Here is a 27,659-nt window from a genome sequence, read left to right as displayed (position 1 = left end):
GAACAGTGCTTACGTCCAACATCTGAGTGCCTTCACAGAGAGCACAACTGAGGTCCAATAGAGGGCAAGTAAAAGGCAACTGGAAGTTGAAACAATGAAGGAGAGGGAATGCTGCTTTGACTGGAAAAGATTACTTTTTTGGGGAGGGTTATCTGTATCTGCTTCCACAAAATAGACTCAATCAAAAGGTGTGCTCCAACAACTCACCTATGACACAGAAAGGCTTCCTGGCGAAGCGGATTCGTCCCTGCCATCCTCTGTAGCGACAGCAGCATCCTGACGACCAGACACGGGCGATGTACTCCAACCCAAACACTATAATCATCACAAACTCCTGTTCAAAAACACAGACACAATAGTTGTTTTGTCAGCGTGTCAATGGTGGTAACAGAAGATAGTCATGTGGTTTTCCAGGCATCATACTGTATGTTAACCATTACAAATACATCATCAAACATTAAAATGGACGCCAGGTTGACAAAGTATTGTATCTGGTAATGACTGTGACAGGTCGTTAATAATGCACACACATTGAGCTCCCATTAGATAACAACTATACAATTTGTGAAATTGTAGCTACTGCTGCAGGTGCAATCATGCACAGTAACTGGTCGACTGAATAAAAAAAGAGACCTCTCCTTTCAGTAAGAGGATTTTAGTCTTTTTAAAAGCATCTTTGCTCTTGTGCCCACTTTGGATAAAAGCGTCTGCTTAAAAAAAAATAATGACTGTAATGTAGTAGCTTGTTCAGCCCGTCTGACTTTCTTTCTGAGGGTAACTTTGAACTACATTTAGTGTTATTTGCACTTAAAGTTTCCAGTTTGAGGGCAGATACTTAAACAAAGGAGGCACTGACCTAGAAGTCTAGGTCTGCCCTCAATTATAGAGGAGTTCCTCTTCATAATACAAAATCAGTACTTAACATTGTCCCTATAAACTGCAAAATCCCAATTAGCATGTATCTCCTTGCACGGGACTCCCTAAAAACTGGGTATTTCACCCGGATTTGCAAGGTTTTGCAGGGCTTAGCAGTGCACACGGCAGCGAAATCTGTGACTGTCTCAGCCCTCAGCTTTTGGCTGATGGTTTTCCAGTTTCTTACCAGAATGAGGAGACAATAGGAGGAGAAGTCCTGATGAGCTGGGATGGTTGAGAACACAGAGAGGACCAGGCAGTTGAAGACCAAGACGAACCTGAACAGAGCAACAGAAAAACAAAAGGAAAGAATCGTAAATACAATACGCACAAAATTGGAATCTTTTAGAATTACATCAATGGTCTGACCTCTGAAACGACCACACTAACCAGCAGATCAAATCTCAAACTCCAAAATATAATTTTCACTGGACACAAATATGCTGTTGATCACAGAAAAGTGCACTAAAGTGGAATTTTCCTTTGTGACAAACTCTTGAACCCATTCTGGCACTGAAGTAAGAGCAGAACACGAACAACCTGGCAGCACACTCACAGAACCTATTTCCTCTCTGCAGTGAACCATGAGGCCGACTATTATTCAATTTCCTGAGATATCAAGTTAATCATGCTTGTTTGTGTAACACGATTTGCAAGAAATAAGCAGTGAAACTGCGGCTATTGGAAAACCAGCAGACTCCAACCATTTCCACACTCCGAATGTCGCTCCCTCCGCCAGGAAACCGTAGCCTGCCATCTTCATAACCATAACATGTTTTTTTTCCATCGCAAAAATCTTCCAAAAAACACGTCATTGTCTGAAATAGCAGCATGGGGTTTAGAGCTACGGTGGCTCGTGATGCTAAACAGGGAGAGCACATCTGTGTTTTATCATCTGAGATCTCCTCTCAAGCCTGCTGGAGAAAGACCGGTTGACATGCTTTGTGCAGGCTTTTAGAGAGCAGACAGTCAAGTCATGTCCTGCTTCACGTTTGTACAATTACACATTAACTATTCAAACTGCAGAACATTCGCTAAGCTCTAACCTTTATGCATCTAGATTTGTAAAAAAAACTTTCAGTTAAAAACGTTCACTTCCAGGGAACTGGTGTCACGATAGTATGAGCCAGCCTGATCTCCTAAAAATGACGTTGCCATACAACAAAACTGCATTGCCAGATACGTTTAGAGGGAAACTTATTTTTTCCTGGACAATGGACCAGGAGACCGCCGTTCGTATCTTGTGTGAAAACAAAAGCCGATGTTGACTTATTTTGATATTTTAATATCTGTAATTTAAATAACATAACGTAGTTATTTTTAGCCAAACACTGTTTTTTTTTTACTAAAACATAACCAAGTAGTTTTGTTGCGTTTTGTTTCGTTTCAAATTACAACAATTCAAAGTTGAAAGGAATTCTTTCAAGCTTGAAAATCTGGAGCCATCAGGATTTCATCCAGTGTTTGAAAGGCGCCTGTGTGAAAATGGTGGCTGTGCAGTGGGTCAGTGTCCCATAGCCTACATGTAGCCTACATATAGTACAGTACAGGAATTTGCCGCTCTGACCCAGTCAGGCCCTCTTTGACATCCAGAGAGTCAAAATGGAGTTCAACATTTTCCACAGCCATGTGGATGGTTATGTCATTATTTCTCAACCCATACGTTCTTCTCTTGCTCCGTCATATGGCTGAGAGCTACTGAAGGTTCGGAGTGAAGCAAAAGCGTTAAGTATCAAACGTTTGCTCTGTTCACAAATACAGGATTTGAATAATGTGATTTTAATTGGAGGAAAACATCCAGTGACAAGCATTGTGGTGCTGTCATCTGAAAAGCAAGTCCCTTGTCACCGGCACACCTACGCCTCTCGCACTTACAAGGTTGTCAGACCGAAAATTACAGAGTGACAATCAACTCCCTTCATCCATAGCCAACCTCGTGTTACGATTTTGAATATATTTACTTTAAAAGGAGGGTAGAGAATAACTGAAAAGCACCCTGACAGCATCATTAAGCTCTCAACCAAGTTCACTAATTAATCCCACAAACTAGCGTTCTCAGCCGGCCTTGTGTGTCATCTGCGCTCAGAGGCGGCAGAATTAATCTGGAGTGTCTCGCTCTGCACTTGTAGCAGAGCTCTTAACCTTTCAAACAGCCATGGCTGAAAATTAAACTGGTTTACACACACACACACACACACACACACACACACGCACACACACACAAACACAAACGCACCTTCACAATAGCAACATGGAGACATCTGTCCTTCCACCTACTCATCCAATTACCTCTTCAAAATGCATCCTCCACCCTCCTCCACTCACTTTTAAACAGATCCACTGAACGAGGGGGTTAGTGCCGCTCTGATTTGCATAATCTAATTCACTTATTTGACAGGAACAATGCACGTAGGCATTGTTACATTTAAATAAAGTGCCATTGATGCAATGTATGTAGCACTTCTAGTCGTAGATAATTTGCAGATCTTGTCCCTGGTTAGGCTTTTAAGAAATAAAAACAATATTTAAATGAATTACATCTTTTTGTTTGGAAAATGGGTTGTAGTTGTAAGACTAACGTCCTCACACAGCATCATTTCAAATTTGATTGGTGGATAAAAAAATATATGACAACTCTGTGTACAGAGGCAGGGCCAGACGGGTGTCGAGAAGTGGAACAGAGTTACAAATAGCAGCTATTTATGATTACTATTTCGTAATAGAATATTTAAAGTTGTTTCTAGTTTCTAAATCCGCCCCATGTCTGAGAAAGGTATACCCAGCCTCTAAACCAACAGAAAGAGTGTAACATGTAAGGAAACATAACTCAGTCGAGTGCGGTTGAGTGTTAATTGGGTCGCAGAGCACTAATAGATTAATAATGCTGCAAAATCATCTCTGATTGGGTTTATTATGTCAGGTTGTTACAGAGGAAGATCTAACTTACATGACCTGCAGACTGATGCTGTCCATGGTCCTGAAACCAAATTCTCTGCTGGTTGTTGATTCATCATTAAGTATTGGTTTCACAGTACTCCTTCGTGGTATTTCATTTGAGTTATGTCTTTTTAGCTAATAGGTATATTTTCCAGTTAAACTGAGCTGTGCCTTGGTTTCAAACCACATTTTATTTTACAAACAACACTTGAAATAATGAAGGCACTTGAAAATGACTAATTAGTAAACAATGTATACCATACTTTGGTGTTTTGTTTTACAAAAGGAATCGAAGCAATGACAATGAGAGAGATAATATTGAGAGCAGATTTTAAACAAATCAAAAACTATTACAAAACGTGTTTACAAGATATTTAGTCATCTTGTAGAATTAGTATGACTTCTGGTGACTAGTAGTTCTCTCGAAAACCGATGTTGAATACACTTATTGTAAGTTGCTTTGGATAAAAGCGTCTGCTAAATGACTGTAATGTAATGTAATGTAATGTAGTCCTTAGCAGTGGCGCATGTTCCAATCCAACCTGCAGTCCTTTCCTGCATGCCATCCATTTTTACTCCCCTTTTCCTGTCTCTGTAGGCCAAGACGGAGATTTCTGACTGTTGATGTTGCCAGGGTTATCTTTTGGCTTTGGAGATGTATAACAGAAAGCCATTATTAGAAACTACAGCATGTGTTTGAAAGGGCATTTACTAGGCACAAACTAGGGATGGTCAAACTAATAAATAGTTGAATTATGGGAATTGTTGTCTAATCAGGAAATCTTGGCCTGTGCTGCAACATTACAACTCTACCAATTTTATTTAGGTGCAATACTACATTACTGGACAACCCCTTTAATGGTTTGACTTATTGACTGTTTATCAAAATATTAAAAAATATAGTGAATAGTGCCTCAAAAGATCCCCTGGGTGATGTCCGATCTACAGTTCAAAACCCAAAGAGATTTCATGTGCAATGTTATAAATCCAATGATCTTTTTTCGAATGCTGAAGTTGACATTTGTGGTTTTAAAATAAATGTCTCAAAAACTATTGGAATACCACGACATTTGCTACAAACTTTGAAGCCACCCTCAGGATAAATTGTAATCACTTTGGAGATCCTTTTATGTTTCATTTAACACCATCAGTTCAAAATCACGATTTGTCCAAATTGGTTTTATGACCAAATGCCATCAAAACTGACATTCCCATCAGCCTTTGGGTGTATTGCTATTTAGCAATATTTAGCAAATGCTAAGATGGTGAACATGGTATAAACATTATAATTGCATATTATTAGCATTCTGTAATGCTGACTTTGGCATTTAGCACAAATCACAGCCCCACAGTGCAACTAGCATGGCTGTAATTAAAAAGTAGTAAAATGAGCATGTGAGGAACACAGAGTTTGTCTTAGATCAATTCATTATGTACAGGTCAGAGATCAACGCCTGGTGAGGGGGTCAGTGTACTTGCATGCTTTCAAATAATGTTAATTATCTTAAAAATACTAAATAGCTCAAATTATCTAGAAGATAACATGTTTTCTCTTTACAATTAAGCAACATGGTCATCAGACGTTATCACTAGGTCCAAAGATTAAAACATCATCCATAAAAACGTCAACATAACATCCGACATTAGTCTGTCTGCCTCCCTTTTGATGACTGTGACCCAGAGAAATGATGACCTTTCCTGTGAGGTCATGCAGTGACATTCCTCCACAGTCAGACATGCATTTCATCTCTCAAAGCATTCTTTACATTCGGCCTGACAAAGTGTTGGTCTCTTCAAACGGCGACAGGCCCTCTCAGTGTACTCAGCACATTTTAGAGGCTTACATGGTGGAGGACTGGATTTAAGAGACGGGTCAAACACTGTTAGATTGTTATCACTTGTTAAAATACTGCTATTACATTATATGTAACACAGTCACACACGTTCAGGACAAACACACTAAATCTGTGAGACGGCATGTATGTGCATATTTTTTGTGCATCAGCCACTGCGCGTTATAAGGTCACAGTGCTGATGGTGAGCTGGAGAAATGAGTGTGACTGTAAAGCTATAATGCACCTGGCTCTTTGAAAGGATGAAGCCAGGAATGCACTTTGTATTTTGTCAAGCTGTTGGGTGGGGGGGGGGGGTATTGTGTTTCTCCTTCCCTATTGCGCTGATGTTATGCATCTCAGTCTGCAAGAGGGATTGAAAGAGAGAGCAGAATGAGCAGAATGTGTTCGGGAGATTAGACAAGTGCAAATGAACTTGCAAAGTTGGCTCAAAGAGGGACTGGGAGCAGGGATTTTCACATCTTACTATTGATACAATGAGGTGTTTAGGAAGAGTCCTGTGGGTTTGTTTGTTGGCGTGTGGAGCTTTCTGCTGTGCACACAGTGTTTAAAAGAATATCACCATTTCGATAAGACAGGCAACAAACAGCACAGTGGAAATAATGCAAGCAGTGTCGGATCTATTGGTGCACTGTGCATCCACATAGCAGAATTGAGAGCCTTCCCAGGATAGCTTAACATTGCAAAATATAAGCTTACTTTAGAATGAAGATTAGAAGCTCTTGTAGCAAGCAAAAACTGTGCTCATAGCAAATTCAACCTAAACAGAGTCAATGTACATATTTCACAGTTGAGTTTTGCTGTTAAACCTGCTGTCATACTTATTAACCAACAGTTGCTTATTAACAAAACCAGCAGTTAATCAGCAACTTTATCCTTTATTTGGTGTAGTGTTGTTTTTGGCCATCTGACAAATGTAGCTCGCGTTTTCTTTGACTTAGTTCTGTTTTTGGACTCAAATTTGGGGGAAATATCTGGCTCTTTAGGTGCTAAATGCTCGACTGTGTTCACCAGCTAGTCGCTAACTCACTTTCTGCTCTTTGGTGTTGAGCAGGTAGTGGAGGTATCTACTTTCCAGGAAACAGCTAGCCTAATGTTAGCGCCCGTTTCTGCACGTTGCAGCACACATACTCTGTTCACACATACTTTAAATCAGGGGATCCCTGGATGTCATTTTTAAAGCACTATATGATTTAAGTAATGTTACAGAGCACATATTAAACAGTACTGATGTATGACTTTTACCAAACATTAGGTTTGATGAGACTGCGAATTTCTCGCAAGAGTTTGAGATGACAGCTGGAAGCTTGCGTCAGCAGTTTACTTTCATTATGTAAGTGTAGACAACTCTCGCCCCAGCGTCACTTCGCTGTTCTGCTTTTAAATATTACAAAAATAATGTCACATAACATTTCGTTGACACTTTAAATTTATATTTTATGAGCAATGAGTGCAATGAGAGCAATGAGTGATACCAACATTTTTATTATGACATTAACATGATTGCAATGAATGACAGGGCGCTAATGTGGTCTGATGAAATGTCATGTTAAATGCGAGTACATTATGCAGACAGTTTTTTCCTGCCTCAGCCTGCTGCTAGATGCACCTGTCAGCATCTTTTGTACCCTTACATCCTCCTCCTCATCATACTTTTGATGCTAGGTTCAAGTGGTGCACATTCTGCTGGCTTCAGGCGTGGATCCCCTTCATTTATTTATTTTATTCAACTTAATGTCCCCAATATATGAAGCTTGGCTTTGTACAGAGAAGGCAGCAAGGGCTGATGTTCAGGTCTTCATCAATACTATAACAAGAGGCATCTGGACTTAAAGAGGCAGAAAATACACAATCACTAGTTCATTTTCATTATTTGGTATTTTTCAGAAGTTTTACGATTCAGTTTGCAGTATAAATACAGTCTGTGTTTTAAGAAGTGTAACATTTGTATTTGTGCTCTTACTGACAAGATAATAACTATCTTAAAGCGGTACTTTAGGTTAAGACAAAAATGCCCAGCGGAGCTTGCTTTCAAACAGCAAGTTTAAACAGTTTAAATATCACCGATCACATCATGTCCTGATGTCCCTGGGAGATACACACAGGGACAATTTGTTCTCTTTTAGCATCTAGTATCTAGAAATATATTGCAACTGTAGACATTTAGTTTCAACTACAGAGGAAAGCTCTGTGGTGTTTATTTTGCTACAACTTTGATATCTGAATAATTACCTGAATATTGTCCTGGTTGGTGTTATATTATAAAACCAATTACTCCGTCATCTCACTTCATTTTCTACTGAGCCCCAAAAAAGATAATTAGTGCAAAAAGCAGATGGACAGGGTCCATCATCTTGTAATGTTTCCCCCTCACAGCAGCACTGGAGATAGAGTTAGTTACACAGCTAGGCAGTGATATCACAGATCAACTCACAAAAAAGAAACACAAGAATAAAACAAGAGGAGCCTGTGTAAGGACACGGCACAAACTCCTCTGCTGTGGATTGATGTTCTCTTACAAAAACAGAATGTGAAGGCCCTATGAGTAATACAGCCACAGAGACCACCCACAGTGCACAGCTATCTATACACAAGTGTATAATGAGAAGTTAAGGGCCTTTAACACGCTTCGTAGAAAAGGAGGGAAATACATCTGGATAAAACCACAAGTCTGCAAACCCGTAAAGCAGCTTCACTCCAGTTTAATATGTCCTGTTTTCTCATGTCGAGGCACATAAAGAGGCTGTGCAAATTAAAACTCCATCAGCAGAGCTGTAGGGGGACTTGTAATGGAAAGTGAAGGGGAGGAACTGAACAATTCTTACTTGATGCAAATGAGCCAGACCCTGATTGTGTGGCTTTTCACGGTTCATGACACGAAACATTTCTGATTACGCTTGATAAGTGCATCTTATTTAAAAGGTATAATATGTAACATTTCCGCATTAAAATGTCTGAAAACGAATAGACCCACGTTATATATTGTGTTAAGTTGTGTACTCAATATCCCAAATGATTCCAACAATGTTCAAATTCAGAGAAATCTATGATTTTATTCAAGGGAAAGGTGTGTTTCTTTTGGTCGCCTCTCAATGGAGTCATATCCCGTTTAGCCCCTCTAGTTGCTCTAACTTCTGGGGAAACACTAGATGATACATCAAAAAGTAAATCATACAATGTCACATTTATATGTTAATATTTATATTTTAATATCTATCCAGCTTACTACGATGTGCTATTATGACAAGTGGCTCATGCCAGCCACTAAGATTACAATAAGACTATGGAGCCTCCTTTTAATTTCATTACCTTCAGTCCTCAAGAACAAACACATTACATAATATATTACCTCGTCCATGAACATGATTTCTGCCTTAATCACGTCCGATAGATTTTCATCAGCAATGGTGGTTGTTTAACAATGAAAAACGTTCATGATCCCGTGCTACTGAGTGGCCCCTAGCGGCAGAAATGATATACTTTGAGTTTAAATTACAGTAGATCACAAATAAAGTAGTAAATTGCAATATTTTTTAACAGTTTGTTATTAATGATCATTTTCATATTTTTTCTATTAATTGTTCAGTCCATGAAATGTAAAGATGCCTTACAAGTTTCCAGAGCCCGAGGTGACATCTTCAAAAATAAAAAAACTGAAAAAAGTAATAAAGTCTATTTGAGAAGCTAGAACCTTTTGCATTTTTGCTTAATAGATGGCTTAACAATCAATTATCAAAATAGCTCCTCATTTGACAAACTGAATGAGTTTGATCACTTTACTGTAATTTTGACAGTTTGAACTTCTGTCTTTAAAACTAACATGTGATGTGAGGTTGTTTACACCCACTTCAAAGAGCCACTTGTTTTTGCACAGACACACTTCCACATCTGGGGTCTAACCAGAACACATTTCAGAGTCACAGACCCCCTCCTACCAGACAGATACCCATCTGGTCACTTGGCAACTCCAAACCACTGTGAATATTGATGTACAGTCATGTGCTGGACTGAAACAGAGATAATAGCATCTTGGAACAGTGTTTGGCAACATGCTGAAACTGATGTAATTATCTTGTCACAGCACTCATGTAGAGAGAGAGCCTCCAGTGGTTGCTGTGTGTCACAGAGTGTCGGTGGTGTTGTCACTTTGTCTTATTAGGTGAGTGTCCATCCACCTATTTGTATGCATATTTTCAATTTGAGCTTGAAAAAACTTAAGTGGAAACATCCATAATTCAAAAAATATCTTGAAATATTGCCAAAAAAAAGTTTTGTATGCTTTACCGAGGTTTAAAAGTCGGTTTATATATAAAAGCAAAATGCAACAAAGTGCAATGTAAACAGAATTAGCAAATAAATGTTGACGTACATGAAACATGGCCCTTAACGTCCACTGAAGTTTCCTCATTGCTCAACAGAGATCTGTCCCTCCTTACATCATTACATGAAACAGGAGTTTTCTACATTGTTTTTCACCTTTTGAGGTCTGACTGAAGCTCTTTTAATTAAATCATCTTCTTGTGTCTTCTTCTATGCTAAAATAATTTATTTTGATTGGATAATTGGCGCCACCTATTTCTTATCTCGATGAACCAACTCCTAATAGCCGCATAACGGTAGTGGATCGAAACAAGCTTTCTTTCGCATCATCTTTTGCAGATTTTCACAAAATTTGGTTCATTTTTGCGATACATTTGGATGGAAACCGAGCTACTGTTGGCTGCCCATCTTTCGGCGCAGGCTGAACACCCACCTCTTCAAGAAGGCCTACCCTGAGCCTTCCACTTAGCACTTACTTAGCACTTATTGTATTCGTATTAGTTTGTGGCACTTATTGCATTCGTTTGTTTCTGCATTCGTTTGTTTCTGCACTGTGCTTTGGCTCTGGTTTATGCTCTTAGATGCTTGTTTGAAGAAAGGAGATGCACTTATGACTTCTGGTGACTAGTAGTTCTCTTGAAAACCGATGTTGAATGTTGTTACTGTGGATAAAAGCGTCTGCTAAATGACTGTAATGTACTGTCTCACTGTGTATCAGTAAGGGCTTTTTGATAAATGCTGGTCTCTCATTACTCAGCTACAGAAGAATTACAATCAAGAAAACCTGTCTCCAATAAAGACTAATGTGACAGCAAGATAAAAGGGCCCTTTAGGACACGACAGGCAGAATGATTCATCCTCAGATTCCTCACGACTTTAATTTGAGTATCTCACACACACTGATCCCATTATCCCTGATATGGGAGAGGATATTATCCAGAGTAATCATTCTCAGGAATTGATCTGTGTCATTTGCAAGCTTATTGATCCTTTTCCATAGTTGAAAGTGTCCACAGCGACTTTCTCGTACAGTCTCATGTGTTTAGTAAAGTAGAGTCCCACTTCTCAGCGACTCTGTCCATCGATCAACATCGAAGAAAATTGTCTACTTTCAGTGACGGGTCAATACTTGGACCTTACGGCTCCACTTCTATCTCCACTCTCACTCTAGACAAACAAGTATAAATGGTGCCAGGTGATGGGATAATGAGGCACCCAGACATAGACTCACCGAGGTCGAGGCGTGGCAGAGACACACATTGTCACACCATAATAAGAGGCGCACATGGAAGAGGAGTGAAGCGGTGTCCTGGACTAACCCCACAGAGTTTAGAAAACTCATGCCTTTATGTAAAACATATAGGTATCACCTGCCCAGATGGCGCTCAGGCCAAAAGCCCCTGGAACTACCACACCCACGCTCCCCTGTGGTGTGCACAGCCACCTACCCAAAGGTCAAATTCATAGATAAATACACCTACTGTATGTGTGGAAGATGAATCAGCAAAGGGAGAAAAAACAAAGTTAGAGGCTTCAAGTCATTTAGCTCGGCTGCAGCGGAAAACAAGAATCTTAAAAGGTCAGCAGAGTTTAGATCAAGAGTTTCAGCAGAACTGTGTAGCGCTAAAATGAAGGCGATAGGAAAGACAAATTGACCCTGTGCTTAAACTAGATCAAAAACCACTCTTTAAAAAAGAGTCAGGACCCGCTCAGGAGGGTGAACCACCACACACATTACTTTAATTTGAATAAGGAGAAGAACAGCAGAGCCAAGTGCTGTGGAGCAAATTCATTCACTGTGATATCCGCTCAGGCAAACCCCTGTGACCTCAAAATAGCAAGGACCCCATTAATCAACAATGCAAGAGTGGGCCAGTCGATGAGCTGATGTCTAGCATCCATCTCCATGCAGTCTCAAATTGGGTGATAACGAAGGACGGGGCTGATGGCTGAAAACATTAAAATAGGCTGAGCTGCTTGCTGTTCTAGAGCTGAATTATTAATCCTATACAGATACACGTTGTGACAACAGCTTTTCAATCAAGCTTTACTTTTTAATCTTCAGCTCCTCTTTTTTGCTTATTTTCCTCCGGTGGCATTTGAATATAATCAATTTGGTTTGCCACAAAAAATCTCTCTCGCAAGCATTACTTCAATGAACTTAAAACAATCGCAATTGTAAAAAATAAATAAACTTTTTTTAAACTGAAACTATGATCTTCTCTAACCTCATAGTTGCCATGCACAAATATTGGAAGGAGTATCTGTCTCTCTGTATGTCTATCCTTCAATTTTCGAAGTTGCTTGGATGAGCGGTTCTCGAAAATGGTGCCAACTTAAGCATCTGGATGTTTTTAACAGCCACTGCATTGAACATAATACTTTTTTCTTTTGGTAGTGCCATCCACTGCTCATGCAGAAATTACATAGTTCTTTATAGATTCCTGCTTCTAACAACATAAAACGCATAACTTCCTGTGCAGAAAAGGATGTAAGCAAAGGTGCTTAACTCTAATTAGTCCATTTCAAAAACATACATCCCCTCTTATTCATATACCTTTTTGGGCTTTTTACTAGAGATGCACTGGTTGATCTGCTACCGATCAAAATCACAGTGGTGTCACACGTGTGTCGGCATCGGAAATATGAAACTGACCGGCCGGTCATAGCCGGTCATGTTATCCGATTTTTTTTGCCGGTCACATTTACACACGTGTGTCGCCACAACATGACACACAGCTGCACAGCCAGTGATGTCACAGACACACACACATAGAATTTTTGACAGTTTACACCAATCGGTGAATCTCTGCTTTTCAAAAAGAACACACTACAGTGCATATCAATTCAATGCATCTACATATAAGCATAATGGCATTAAATACCATTAGTACAGTATGTACAGTTTTTGAGCATAAACATGTCAGTAAGGAGAGGGAAAAAACAGCTTGAAGGCAAGCTGGGATTGTCTGTGAAAAACTCAAGATTCATTCACAAGGCCAAACACACCAGTGTTTCCCAGTGGAGCAGAAAACCTTGAGCAATAAATCAAAACATGCAAAAAAAAAAAGGTTCAGGGGTGCCGATGGGGTTGCAGACAAAACAGCTTTCAGAAAAGCAGGAGTTGAAAGTAGGGTTAAAATGGATGAATAATGATCATGATAGAGAGAGATGATGGAGTAAAAAAGGCACAGAAGGGTGGAAAGTGTTTTCTCCATTTCTAAATCAAACGCTGGGCTTTTATTTATTGGTTTATCGGACCTAAACCCACCTCTGACATTCTGGCTATACATTAAAAGAATAATCTTTCTCTTTGTTGGAGTGCAAAACATTTCTGTCAAGAGACAGATTAGTCTTGCACATGTCTGATGATAGAATGTCTCATAACCTGCCCAGGGATGGAACACATATTTCAGCCGTTAAAACCCGTTTCAGAGAAATACTACCACTCAAATTCCATTCAGTTCTTCAGTGGTAGACAGGGAGTACAATCATTAGAAATGATGATGCTGTGATAAATGACCTCTGGATGACATGACAAATGACCTGCAAGGGAGCAATAATGTCTTTACAGAGAAGCCATAACCCCAACATTGATAAAATAACATATCAACAGCAGATATCTGATCAAACAAGGACAATGATTGAGTGTCAGCGTCTAATGGCAGCTGCAATAAACCAGAGATTCTTTTGACATGAATTCAAGCAGATTCCTTCTTAGATTTTTTCCAGCAAAGGATCAACGTGTCTGGAAATAGTTTCAACTTTTTGTTACTTTTACCACATTTTGAATTAAAACTATTCACATAATCTGGACTCAGTGTGTTTTCCTCCATGTGAGTGAATGAGAACAAAACCATCGCTCCAGCGTCACATCAACCAGTTATAATCTCATCTGAGATTGTGGCGATAGTGTCACATAAGATATTCTGAACATAGACTCACAGAAGCAGGCATGTATGATCCCTAAACCAGTTCGTGTGAAACACGGAAAAAAAACTGCCACCACTTCCAGGCATGTCTGCAGACCCCAGCGTGTAGGCAGTTCAATAGAAACAACCATTTACATGTATGGTATTTACAATCTCATCTTTTTTTATTTCTATTCTAAAATAGATGCTGGGCGGGCTTTTTGCTGGAGCATCTGTGGCTAAAAAAAAGTTTGTTTAAGTTAATAAATATACAAGAATATGTCAAACTTCTGTTTTGGAAAGAAAGTAAAAGGAATTAAAAGGATTCCAAGGTTGAATTAAAAAAAAGAGCAACAATCACAGATTATTCACTTTCTCTGTTACTCAAGTGCAACACAAACATTTCACATCACTGAAGAGTCATGTCCTTAGGTGCCCGTCACTTGACGGCCGTATCACAAACACACTATCTTGTGCAGACTTTCGATTTAGAGAACGAAGGTAATAAAATTGCTGCTTTTCTTGAAAGGTTGATGTGCTTTGATGCTGGCAAATTGGACATTGGCAGTGATGTGCCTCAACACGCAATGATGCACATCAAGATGCTGCTGGTGTGCATAAAAACATGAGCAAGAGTCTACAGCTACAGCCTGTGAGGCTGCAGAGCTTATTTTGTTGAACTCTCTGCGACTGTAATTTTGTACTGCGATGTATATATTTTCATTACACTTATTTTACTCGACTACCTGACAAAATAACACAATTGCCAAAGAATTCAACTTCTGCTGTCAATTAAAGGACTGTGTGTGTGTGTGTGTGTGTGAGAAGGTTTGATCCGTTTTTACAGAGTACATTAAAAACATGTGAATCTTAAGTTATCCACAAGGTTTTGTATTATAAATACACACAAACATAGTCGAAAAACAGCGTTGCTATGTTGACAGGTTGATATATAAACAAATTTAGAACATATTTGCCGGCTGTGCAAATGGACCGATGGTGTCGGTACACAAGAAACATCAGTACATAAAGTGCAGCTGAAGAAAAACACAACCTCCAACTTCAACTTTTGCCTCACATTTGTCATTTTGTCAACAATAGCACAATCAGCTACCTTTTGTTTCCTCATGATGATTTACACCACTTCCTACAACAAGCAAGATCTACACGTGCACAGTCATCCAAACACTTGTATCACAGACATGCGGTGTCTATTAAGGGGGTGGTTGGAAACTACAAATCAGCACATTTCCACTTGCGTCACTGTGAACATTTATTTCTCTCTTTCTATTTAGCTTCATGATAAAACACAATTACTGAACAAAGCTCCCAACGAGGGACTTGGGAGTGTTTTCTATATACTGTACTATAGTTCTCTCATCATTTCATTACATTGGGTGGGTCCTTGTAAATTGTATGCGTAGGCTCTTTCATTATAATTCACTGCAGAAGAAGAAAGACATCTACACAATGGCTTTCTAAATCATATTCAGCGCCGAGCTATAATATCAGGCTCGGGTTTTACATTATTATGTCGCAAAATGATGAGGAGACCCAGCCCCTGGTTCATCCCTTTGCTCTTGGTTCATAAAGATGAATGCAGATGTGAATAAAAGCAATTACAACAAACAACGTCTGAAAAAGATGAATAGCCAGAGAAAACAAAGAGGAGTGAGGCTGCAGTGAAGTGATGACAGTGTATTCTCAGTGTCTGATGCATACCTTCCCGCCTCCACTAACCTCCAGCATCATCGCTGCACAAAGGGGGAGGGCAGACATTGTTAAAGAGGACTATTTGCTCTGCTAATTTGGTTACAACAACAACACGTAACGCGGTTTTCAGCATCTTTCTACCAGGATGACAAATGATTGATGGGAGTCTAACTCATCCCCGACGCTGCTCTATTGAGCTCTCTGGCTCGACTGACAGCAGATATTACGACCAAGAAAACACATGCACCTGATTGCATGCCACCAGTCATGGGAAAACAATTTTCTGCGGAGTCCTGTGGAAAAGCAGTACACTTCCTGTTCAGTTGCAGAGTGGTGAACAGCACATTCTTTGGCGGGTCCTCAGTGTCTCTGCTAAAGGGATTTGTTACGCTGTTTTTACAGAGTGGGTACGCTTCAGACCAATGCGTGCGACTGAGAGAGCTGCTCAGTTTTTGTGAAAACAATAATTGAGGTGCAATATAATCTTGCTCACTGTTTTCTGGAAAAACTTCTGACTTTTCTGTTGAAGGTAATTTGAACTTCAAGCCACCGTGGCATAACACAGGAATCAGAGATCCAAAACAGAAATCAATTAGCAAATAAAAAAGGCATTGACAGGAAAGACACAGCAAGACATTCTCTGGTGTAAGATTGGTTTTCAATAGCCACGCTTGTGTTTCAAATGAGGGGCATTCCCAGGGTGAGGAAGATAAAACACACAAATACAGGAGCCGGATGGCTGTTTATGTTACAGTAACGATAACAACCTCACTGTAAATTACAACCGGGTTCAAGCCGTGGCCATGATGGGAGACAGCCCGAGGAAGCCAAATGGAAAGATGATATAAATCTGAGATGCTAAATCTATTCACTTTAGAATGCACAAGTTGGAAATTATGAGAAGTTTTCTGGTTAAAGGGTGTGGGGAGGATGAGGTCGGAGATGGAGGTATTTTCCATCCATTAGAGGCGTAGCATGAGATACACACATAATTCACTTTCCACATCTTCACCTAATTAAGTAATCACACCATAATTGGGCGAACTCTGGCTGGATGTTTCACGTCAGTGAGAAGTAAGCAAACCCCGAAAGCTAAGCAAAGCTTTTCTCCCTCTAGCACACACACACACACACACACACACACACACACACACACACACACACACACACGTTGTTAGGCATAGATCAAGATCGCTGGGAACTTTGTGTGAGCTCCAGTGTGAAGTACTGTAGATATAGTACACTATGTTTACATATGTTGTATTAAGGTGTTGATCAAACTCTGGACAGTTTAAAAGTTATAGTTAGTGGTAGTGTATGTGCAAGGCATATTGTATACTAAGGTGTTTCATATATGTAAATGGGTTGTACAACTCATTATGAACACCTTTGGTATCTTTGGCAAAGCCGTTACTTACCAGGGAGCAGGGAGCTAAATCTTGTGCTCTAAAATGATATGAATGATCACAGCTGATGCAACCAAATTAACCCTTTTCAAACACATTTTGGCAGACGTTAGCTTCTCAGCTGAAGTATTTTTAAAAGCCAAAAATTAGAATTAATGTACAAGATTATTATGATCAATAATTGGATCACGATTATTTATCATTTTTATTTATTGATTTTAGGGACAAATTATTTTCATTGCACTTTCACTTGTTGTGCCACATTCCTGCTATTGTACAATTGTATGCATCAAAATAAGATATATTCACAGTACCAATATGTTTTACCCAGTATATTATTAACAAAGCAGTGCTTTCACTTTCCTGCTGTGTTACATTCCTGACAATTTAAAAATCTTTGTCTTAAAATAGGACTTTCGTATTTGTTTTTCTTTTGTTCTTGAGGCTTTTTCAACCTCCGTCTCTGTTTAGCTCAGAGCCTGGTCAGTTTGGTCTCTTATTATCCTTGAAGCTGAACAAAGTGCTTGGTCCCACAAAACCATAGAAGTGAAATGTCGTCAGTGTGATCAACCTAATCACAGCAAAGAAGGTAAAAAGTACAAAGAGGACGCAGAGTCTAGATGAATGTATAGATGAATGTTTGGTCGACGGCAGCCCGGCAGAGAGACATTTCGAGCAGCAACAGAGAGGAAATCAACAATGGCAGTGAAAAAAATCGTGCAATGACCAAAGCTGCTTAGCTTAATGCTTACTACTATATTTGAAAATGACATTCAGTGATACAGAATGGCCTCTTTGTCCCTGCGACAATGACATTCTCGTTTCCATCTCCTGCATCATTAACCGTAAATCAAAAATCAGACATCCATTCAGACAGTCTCTCAGGTTCAAAGCCAAACAGCCCTCAAAGCAGACATTTGACAACAATGTTCACTAATAGATATATTTGCAGAAGAACAATACAACTAATAAGCCTTTTTCCTCCCATGTCTGGATGGGTAGTAATGCAACCGGTACAAAAAGTACATACAGATTTCTTTTCTTCAATTTCACTTTCAGAGGTATCGGAGTTAAAAAAAAGAAAAATCTGTTTGTGAATGAAACAATTAGCAACGATTGCTTTCAGCAAACAGAGAGCAATAAAGTTGTGCGTTCGTGCAAAGCCGGCACCAATAATAATAAAGCAGATAGAACAAATGGATTGGCCTACAGTGCTTTGACTTATCGGAGGGTTTCCCTGCTGCAGTTTGAAACACTGAATCACAACAGCAAAGATTTGGATTTGTCTGAAGACCGCTTATTATGTTGAATTACTCCCACTGATTGTCTGTCAGGCCCTGGGACTGCATGTTTGTGTGCATATATGTGTGTACTGTATGTCTATGGGTGAATGTAGGTGCAACTTTAAGCAAACATTATGCCATGTCACACTGCATTCAAGTTTGACTTTATGTAACCACATGCTGTTATTTCAAGGTGGATATAGATTTTCACAACACCAGCGTGCCGAAACAAACAGCACGGAGAGTTATATAAATACCCTCATCCCTTAAATAAAATCCTATCTAGCTGGCCGTGAGTTCAACGTTATTCTCTGTTGCATTATTCATGTTAAAAATCACTTTTTTATCTTTATCCCAGTTCAGCTGTTAACTTGAGTCTGTTTCAAACAATACCAGTTGACACACATTTGCACATTATTGTCCTTCTATCGGATTTTTATAGCATGATTGTTGTTTTCTTTTCGTTGACCTTTTACTACAGCAGGTGTTAAAGCACCTGTATCCAACTGGTGGCTCCTTGGCTCGGGCCTGTAGCAGCTCAGCTACTTCACACTACAGTACAAGTGCAGGAGAGTTTACATCTGGAAGCCATTGCTTCACAATCTCATTATCAAATTACCGGGCTGAAAACACACTCGAGGCTGGAGAGTGAGAAGTTGCCAGCATTACTTTCAACTACTGTATCAGACCACAGACTGTATATATGAATGGACGACGCGTCTCCATTTTCTCCCATTATGCAAAAGTGAGGCCAAAAAGGAAATGGATACCTGCCATCTTGCGCTTTTGACGTCATATTGGAGTCAGAGTCCTAGCTGCTATGTCAACACTGTGGTTGCTGTTTGGCTAGAAAGACATAACAACTAACCATAATAGCTCAAATAATAATCTCCCAAATAATATATATCTATATAAATTAGGGATGCTAATGTAGATTCTTCTTTTTTCCTGACCGATAGCCAACCCTCGTTAACGGACAAGATCGGTGTCTTGCATGCAGCGGTGCTGAGGTTGAAGTGGTAAAAAGCCACCCAAACAAGTTGAATCCATCGTTTAACACCAGCAGGAGTGTATGCGCAAACCAGGCAACCTTGTCTTCAGTTAACCAGTTCAGTCCAGGAGAGTTAAGCCAAAGTGGCTGCATGCATTGGACACATGCAGCCACTTTCCCAGCAAGTCGCCACAGTCAGGCTCAGTGGGCTGACCTTAGAAGGGCCAGCTATTTTCCTTTTATAGGTATATTTATTTTAACTGTTGAACTTATAGATTTAATTGGTCAAAATTCTTATTGCCAGTTAACATTTAATTATTAACACCCCTACTATAGATACATTTATGATAAAATTGATGCATGTTCTATTATACAGACTTGTGAATTGTGATTCAGAAACGTTATCAGCAAATGGATATGAACACACATGGCGGTCAGACAGATAGAATCGGGCACTTTGGTAAAGTGTTCTGGTTAACACTGATAAAAACATGTTTGGGACCTGCAGTTATGCTTTGAAGAGATTCTGTCTGTTTTACACTTTTTAATCTAAAGGCTTGAACATATTGTACATGATCTACCATAACATGATGAAGTGTTACAAAAGACTGCTGAACAGTTGATGGAAAAACATTATAGTGACATCTGCATGTTTGTTCTGCACCAATGTGTCGGAGTATATAAGTTATATTGTCATGAGAATATTGTATGATTTCCAAAACAAAGAGACACTCACATAGACTCAGAAATACAAACTTTATTCCAAAATAGGTTTTTGCTTTACTTTCAGGTCAGCGATGATTTAAAAGCTGACAACAGAAGAGTCTGCGAGTCTGGCAGGAAATAAAAGAAAATAAAGACTGCACTTGATCATCTCTTGGTGAAGTGGAAGATGCCTGATCTCTTTTTGCTTGCGGCTTTTGTAGAAATTGCTGGCTGTCAAACTCATCCTAACCCCCATGTGGCCATACAATGGCCAAAGACTTCACTTGCCGCTGTCGAATCTCTTTGTTTGTCAAACTAGCAACGGTGCCAGTACAAATTGAGATCGTTGACACAGAGGAAATGATACAGCGCTTGTCAGCTCATGACTTCGGCACAAACAATGTTGACTGCGCACTTTATGATGTTGCTGTAAGCCGATGGTCGTCTGATGATCAAGTACCATAATGATGCTCTCCATGAAGTTCATTATGCTTTAAATAGACTGGTATGTATGGGGTGTCGTCCAACGTCTAAAGGCAAAAGTATTGCCAGGCACATTCCAAAGAGGAGCAAAAAGCCTGTTGCCATGCCCTCGATCACACTTGCTGCCTTTCCCAGTAGTGTGAACTTTGAATAGGGCTGGCCAATATCTCTATATTATATCAATACCGTGATATGAGCCTTGACATACTCTTAGATTTTGGATATTGTAATATGGCAAAAGAGTAGTCTTTACCTTGTTTTAAAGGCTGTATTACAATTAAGGAATGCCATTTTCTGTTCTAACCGTTCTATCATTTACCATTACCCACTCAGTCATTATATCCACATTATTGATGATATTGTAGTAATATTTTGTGAAAGCACTAATAGTGAAAAAAAAATTCCACATTCAAAAATAAAGTACCGCACAGTATAAAGTGACTGCATTGCTGCCTCTCAGGTTTAATAATTGCACCTATAATAAATAAGGTCACAGCTCTGTGAGGCTGCATTTAGGCGCATCACCAAAGTCATGGATCATGGGACCAAGAATAACACATTGTCTGGGAAACCCACAAATATTCGGTGAGATTTTTCACTCTGGAGCAAAGTGGTGGAATGACAATGCCAACTCTGGAGTCAATCCTCGAGCAGAGCTTCAAACAAAACACATTATTTCACTGTTATTACACTTTTCATGTTTATTCATTGTGAATATATCTTGAAGAAGAACTGACAGAATGAAATAAGGAAACTGCTGTGCCATCTGCTGTTAGTTTGAGAAATGGGCTTTTAAATTGTTTTCATTCATGTGAGTTATTGCATTGTGTCTGTAACTGTAAGGAAGATGCCAGACTGAATCAGTACCGTAGATGCTTTGGGAATAAATTACGTCTGTAGGCTACTTTGTAAAATATTAAATAAACCTTCACTAAAAACAGACAAACTTGCACATAAACTCACAAACACATTAAAATGTATCCACTCACAAAAGCATACTGTCACAACAAGCTGCATGAAGAGGAACTCGAGGAAAAAAGTATTCAAAAGTTGATTTAGGATAACGATATGTGTGAGGTCTGCATCCGTGGGGAAACCACTGTGTTAAACAATCCCATCTGCTCTATGGGCAGACAGGTCGCACTCGCATTTGCATTCACTAAGGCTCAACGCGAGACATCAAAATGGACCCGAAACAAACAACGGAGACAAGAGGGTGAAATCCCTAAACACCCGCAGGCTGTGGAAATGAATCGCTATGAAAAATTGCCTCCAGCCAAGAGCGCAGACAGACATCTCCTCTCCTCTTTTTGCCTCTGCTTCATGAGTCCTCCTCAATCTGACGTATCAGGACTCCCTCTGCTTTTCTCAGCATTACTCTGTCTCCGTCTTTTTTCGGCTTTTCTCCCTCAGTTTTCTCTCAGTTTTCTCTGGCTCATTTCCAAGGGTTTTTCTTATCCCTTGGCGCTGTCTGCAGCTAGCACAGCAGTGGTAGTTATTGTGGTTTGTCATGCTTATTAACACATGCAGCTCATAGAGGCAATTAAGGCTCTTTAAATCCCGTAATCCAATTGTCTGTACATCCAAGGATACCGTGGAAACAGAAACCACTTATAGCTAATTCAGCATACTTTGATGGGGCTATTTAGCCAAAGTATGAGTATAAGTTATAAAAACGGGGCTCAGGTTGTAGCCTACAGAATTCAGCATGTTTCAAAAACTAAGAGCATTATAATCCACAAAATAGAAGTAGTAAATTGTTTGTTGAACCATGAATATATTTTTGTTGCAGTTGTCTAGATTTTGTTGGAGGGTAGGGAACACGAGGTAAGACTTTTTCAGAAATAATCACCATCTCTATACTAACTCGCCTGAAAACACATATCCTGTGACCATTCACGTACACTGGGCATGCGAGTGCCGGTGTAAACAGCAAGCAGATTGACTTGTCTGTGATTGGTTGCTTGTTATTTGATACTTACGATCTACCTCTATCTTTCCCACACACACTCAAACAGAGACAGATTTAATGGGAGCAAAAAGTATGCAAACGAAGTTACAAAGCTACTACAAAATAACTATAGCTAGGTCTTGATCTCTCTTTCACACACTATATTTACTTTAAAAAAGTGACAAACAAACTTTTACTATATTATTGGAAAAATAATTGGGTTAAATGGGATTTGCAGCACTTTCAAACATCTTTTATACGTGTGGAATCTAGGCACGAACGTAGCAAAACTTAAACATTTAAAAAAGCAAAAACATATTAGCATGGTTAGATTGATTGTAATGGAAAAAGATATTAGGAAACCTCAGCATTGAATATAAAAGGAGACATTACGATAAATGAAAATGGGTCCTAAGTGGTAAAAGCTTTTATTGTCTGTCTGTTTGTGCACACATTCGAGCCTACCGACCAGTGTGGCCGGGGGCGACAGATTGTGAGAAACATGTTAAATAATAATTCAGGAGCAGCTGAAATGCTTGCTAACATTAAACTGTTATTGTCTCTGCAAAATTACACAAAAGTGTCTTTTTGAAAAGTGTATCTGTGCCATAGAGAGATAGTGAAGTTTTTTTTTAAAGTAGGGGCTTTACATTTTTAATGAACGTCTATCATAATGTCATCATAATATAAAGACAGAAGCTGCACACTCCCTAACAGCACACTGGTGTAGAAAAGATACAGGAACCAGCATACTTTCCATTTAGAAATAAAGATTTGGCATAACAGCAGATCAGGCTGATTAGCCAAATTTCTTTCTGCTGTAAGACAATTCTTGTTGTCATTCATCAGGAAATGAAAAGACTCCACTCTGTGTACTGCACATTTGTTAAAGGAAACATATCGTTTTAGACAGAACAAATGGCACTTTGGGTGAAAAGCTCTATCTTCAAATGTTATCTTAAATGAAGAAGCATAACACTAAACTTTACCACAAGAGCCAGCAGATGTTTAAAGGAGAATCAGTGGGAAAAAAGGGAAAAAAAGAGCTGTTCAGCTTCTTTCATTAGTTCTTACTTCACTCATGGATTTTCCAGTCCTTGAATTATTAGTCTAAAATCTATCAACCAATACACTTATCATTTTTCAGCCTCAGATTGGTATGGATAATAAGGTTGTCAGTTAAAAGTCAGGTCCGGTCCCTGCACATCGCTGCTCCAGACAGCATGAACTCACCAGAACAGCATGGTAAGCTCATGAGATGCAGGCCATGGTGGCTTTGGAAACCCTATTCCCTGACATTTTCCATTCATAAAATTCCTGGAATTGAGATGAAGGAGGGAAAATAAATCAGGCTGCAGCCTGGTGTCTGCGTTTTTTCGTATACGTTTTTTTTCATGTTGCTGTGATTGGCAGAATGAAGATTTAGCCATATGTTTCCTCCTGCTACCATTCTCCACAACCTCCTTTTGTTTTTCCTATTGACATTAAATAGACATAAAGAAGAGATTTGCTGAGTGTGCCTTGTGGTTAGAAATGAGAGGCTTATACGACATGGAAAAGTCTTCATTCCTCTGCATATTACCAAGAGCCATCTATTGATGGAAATTTCCGCATCCTCTCATTTAAACCCCCCGCCCCCCCAAAAAAAACACAACTATAATTTTAAAAATGCCTTTTCAATCTGTCCCCCAAATACCCTTGACTTTGTTTTAGTTCTTAAACACTCAGTCTCTATGATGTACAGTATGTGTACCACATTGTGGCTTATTTGGTTTTCATATTTATTGAAGAAAATTGGTGAGCAGGATTGAATAAGGCAATTAAATTCCCTTTTCTAATCTGCAATCCTTTGAGGTGGTTTTTCATCAGTTTTTAAGGGCCCTCCCGCTAACATACCACCCCTGCTGCACTGTAAAGATAAAAGGATCAACTTTGAAATACATGAAAAAGAGAAATTTGTCATTTCATCAAGCAGACAGAAGCAATCCTTTCTTCTAGTCCCTTTCAACAGACTCATCGGACTAATACTAAAAAGCTGATGAACTTTCTTGTCACCACCGACATCACACTGAGCCCAAAGCAGTTGACCTGGGTCAAGGTTGGAAAACACAATTGGAAGACGAATCCAAGCATTTGGATCCCATTATGTGTAAGTGTCCATTGTTTTTCCTTTACGTGGCTGATTTGAGCTTGGAACGCTGAGCCAATCTTATAAATATAAATAGCCGGTCATTACCTCTGGGTAGAGCTAATAAATCACCTTGTTCATTAGTTCATTCATCAGTTCATACAGCAACTTTGCGTCATAAAGTTCCCCTCTCATCCCTTGACTTATTGATTTTAGTACATTACTGATACAGTGCCAAAAGGGGGAAGCGTTGTGTCACAGGAGGGAACTTAAATACAAATCCAGATGCAAAAATCGGAGCGGTGGTTAAATGTGCACGCCTATAAAAAATAACACAGAGATATTCATACATTCAGACCAACACATCAGACCGCCATATAAATACACCATGTGGTGCTCAATATTGAAGCAATATACTGAGTTCATATGAGGCACAAAATATAGTGAGCCTATAAATCATTGCTGTCCATGATGGAGCATGGGTCAAGCTAAGTGAGCCGTTCATTTCTTAACAAAAGAAATACAATTTATTTTAGTCCAGAACCAGTTAAACCAAAGTCCTCCACAGGGAACATTGAAATGAAACTGGGCTCAATTGATTCTGAATGCTTTGATACCATGCCCTGAATTTAAAATTGGCATTTATAAATGTAAGTGTTTTGTAATTTAGTTACATTTATTATTGAGGCTGCAAGTAAAATTCAGTTGTATTGGTATTAAACTAGTATTATTATATTCTCAGAAACAGCTAAGCAGTCTCAGCTGCAAATTAAAAAGAAAGAAACTTCCTGTGAGCCTTTACTGTATTGGCCTCTAGTACGACCAAATACTGATCATATCAAATCATTGGTCATTTTTGTTCCTTTGCTACTCGCTAGCCAAAATAAAAAACTGAACTTGGTTTCCAATTTTTGTGATGCCTTAAAGGAGCAGTGTGTAGGATTAAGGGGGAATTATTGGCAGAAATGCAATATAATATACAAAGTTATGTTTTCATTAGTGTATAATCGCCTGAAATTAAGAATTGTTGTGTTTTGTATCTACATACAGAGCAGGTCCTCTTCAAAGAGTCTGACAAGAGTGTTACACTGGAATGTTTGTACAGCAGCACAGAACAGACAAAACAAACACTGTCTGCCCATTATGAGTGCCCGCTGGCTCTGGCACCGCCTGCAAATCCTATCATGGCACAGATATGGAGCAGTGGCTAGCGTGGGGCTAGTGGATGGCTAATCACAGTGTTTGGACTAGCCGACTAGCACTCCTCACTGATCCTTAATGCCCAAGGATTAAACCCAAAACAGCAGCAGATTTGGGAACATAGGGAGATTCCTTGGATTTGACACAAACTGTGCAGTCAGTGCACTTTGGGTAGCCAGTATCTTTATTTTAGAATCAACGTTGGCTTTTCAAACAAATTAAATCTATGTAGAGGACATAAAATGCTTATACAACTACATGCACAGAATAATGAGACCCTGACGTGATGCTGGGTAAACTGCAGGATTAAAAGGTCACACATGGTGTATAGTAAGATGAAATATCATTAGTCAGTTCTAAATTCAAAATAAATGACAGCCCAGTAATGACCTCATTACTCACTTTCAGTCAATTTTGTGGCAAATTAATCTGGACACTCCCCTGTTTCCGGGCTACTCCGGCTACAGACAGGACTGTAAATAGCATCACACCCTGATGTCTATGATGGAAGAAGAAAGGTACAGGAAGGAGCCAAGGAAATGAGGCCAATTTCCCTGTGGGGCCCCAGTAACCAGGAGTACCAGGTTCCACATAGAGGAGCCATTAGACTACAGCATTATGGCAACCAAGACCCACCCACTTCCTGCCAGGTGTTCAACAAGGGTGTGTTCCTGAACCTCTGAGTTTCTGTCTGGGTGTCTTTCTGCACGCCATTGCATTTAATCTGCAATTCTGCAACACACTTCTTACAAAACACTACTCCCCGTTTCTTACGTTAGACACAAGTTCAAGAATTACATATCTTGGGAAAACACACGTACCTGAATTTGGCAACACACACATGACAACACTTATGCACTAATTTAACACCAATCAATCTAAACCTTAGAATTACAAATAAACCTCATGTAAGGTCACCGAGGACAAGAACAAAGAAGGGGACCAGGGCTGACTTTGCTTGTGACGTGGATGAGGTAATTCAGCCAGAATCCAGTAATCCAGCACCATCCAACATCCCTTAAAATACCATTTTTTTTGTTTACCATTGCACTGGAATTTTACTTAAATTATTTTTGTTTTAGTGAGTTGACAGTAACTGTTACTGTACTATAATTCTACTTTTCCTTGTGTTTTTGTTGTTGTAAAACCTGCAATGGCAAAAAAAAAAAAGAATCTATTCCGAGGCCTCATTTTTTTAAATGTGTGCTGTAAAGAAATCTATTTGAAAATTTAAAAAGGGATACAAATTTGTAGTGTTTTGCAGTGTTTTGCATAACGCACATCAGTGATGTTTTTACTGCTTTGTAAGAGTAATTCAAATGGTGGAAGTGTGTACCATTGTATTGTAAGAATGCCATTTTTTTTAAGGTTTTGATTGCAGAGTTTCATTTTAAAATAGAAGCAGAGCACAATTAAGTCCCGCCCACACAGGATCGGAAAACAGTGAATCGCTCTCCAATGACTTTGTATTGTGTGAAGGTGTCTCCTTGTGAATTTCGTCTGCTAGCAAACAAAAGAAAAATGCTTAAATGTTAAGTTGTGTGATTGGATGCACTACCAACAGGGTAAAGAAAATATGACTAAGTTTTAATAAGTTGCCGAACCGAAAACCTGAGGATGCAAGCAAAAAGATATCAGGCATCAGCAGGAAGAATCCAAAAACTGTGGGTTCCTGACACTCAGAATGCCTAACGTTATGTATGCAGGAAGTATTTCATCCAAATATAAATTTTAGGGTAACTACATTTCTCTTAGTTACCCTAAAGCATTTTGACAGTATGCTACTTGTTTTATAGTGGAATGTGGATATCAGCAAACTATGCAGTATCCTATTTGCAAGTGCCTTAGCCAACTACAGTAACT

The 27,659-nt window shown here is 39.3% G+C and overlaps 1 protein-coding gene across 2 annotated transcripts in view; it reads right to left on the bottom strand.

Moving 5' to 3' along the window:
* LOC142949521 (potassium voltage-gated channel subfamily KQT member 5-like) overlaps window positions 1–27,659 on the bottom strand; it is a 100,881-nt gene that overhangs the window by 27,274 nt on the left and 45,948 nt on the right. For both annotated transcript variants that reach the window (XM_076091213.1, XM_076091214.1), the window contains exons 2-3: window positions 1,103–1,193; window positions 208–334 (exon numbers count right to left, since the gene is read on the bottom strand). In XM_076091213.1, the coding sequence (XP_075947328.1) occupies window positions 208–334; window positions 1,103–1,193 (218 nt within the window). The remainder of the gene's footprint in view (window positions 1–207; window positions 335–1,102; window positions 1,194–27,659) is intronic.

Source organism: Anarhichas minor, unplaced genomic scaffold (genome assembly GCF_050575085.1).
Source record: "Anarhichas minor isolate MPS153535 unplaced genomic scaffold, ASM5057508v1 ptg000014l, whole genome shotgun sequence".
Lineage (NCBI taxonomy): Eukaryota > Metazoa > Chordata > Actinopteri > Perciformes > Anarhichadidae > Anarhichas > Anarhichas minor.
The sequence above is the reverse complement of the archived record's forward strand: the minus strand, read 5'-3'. Positions and strand labels throughout refer to the sequence as shown.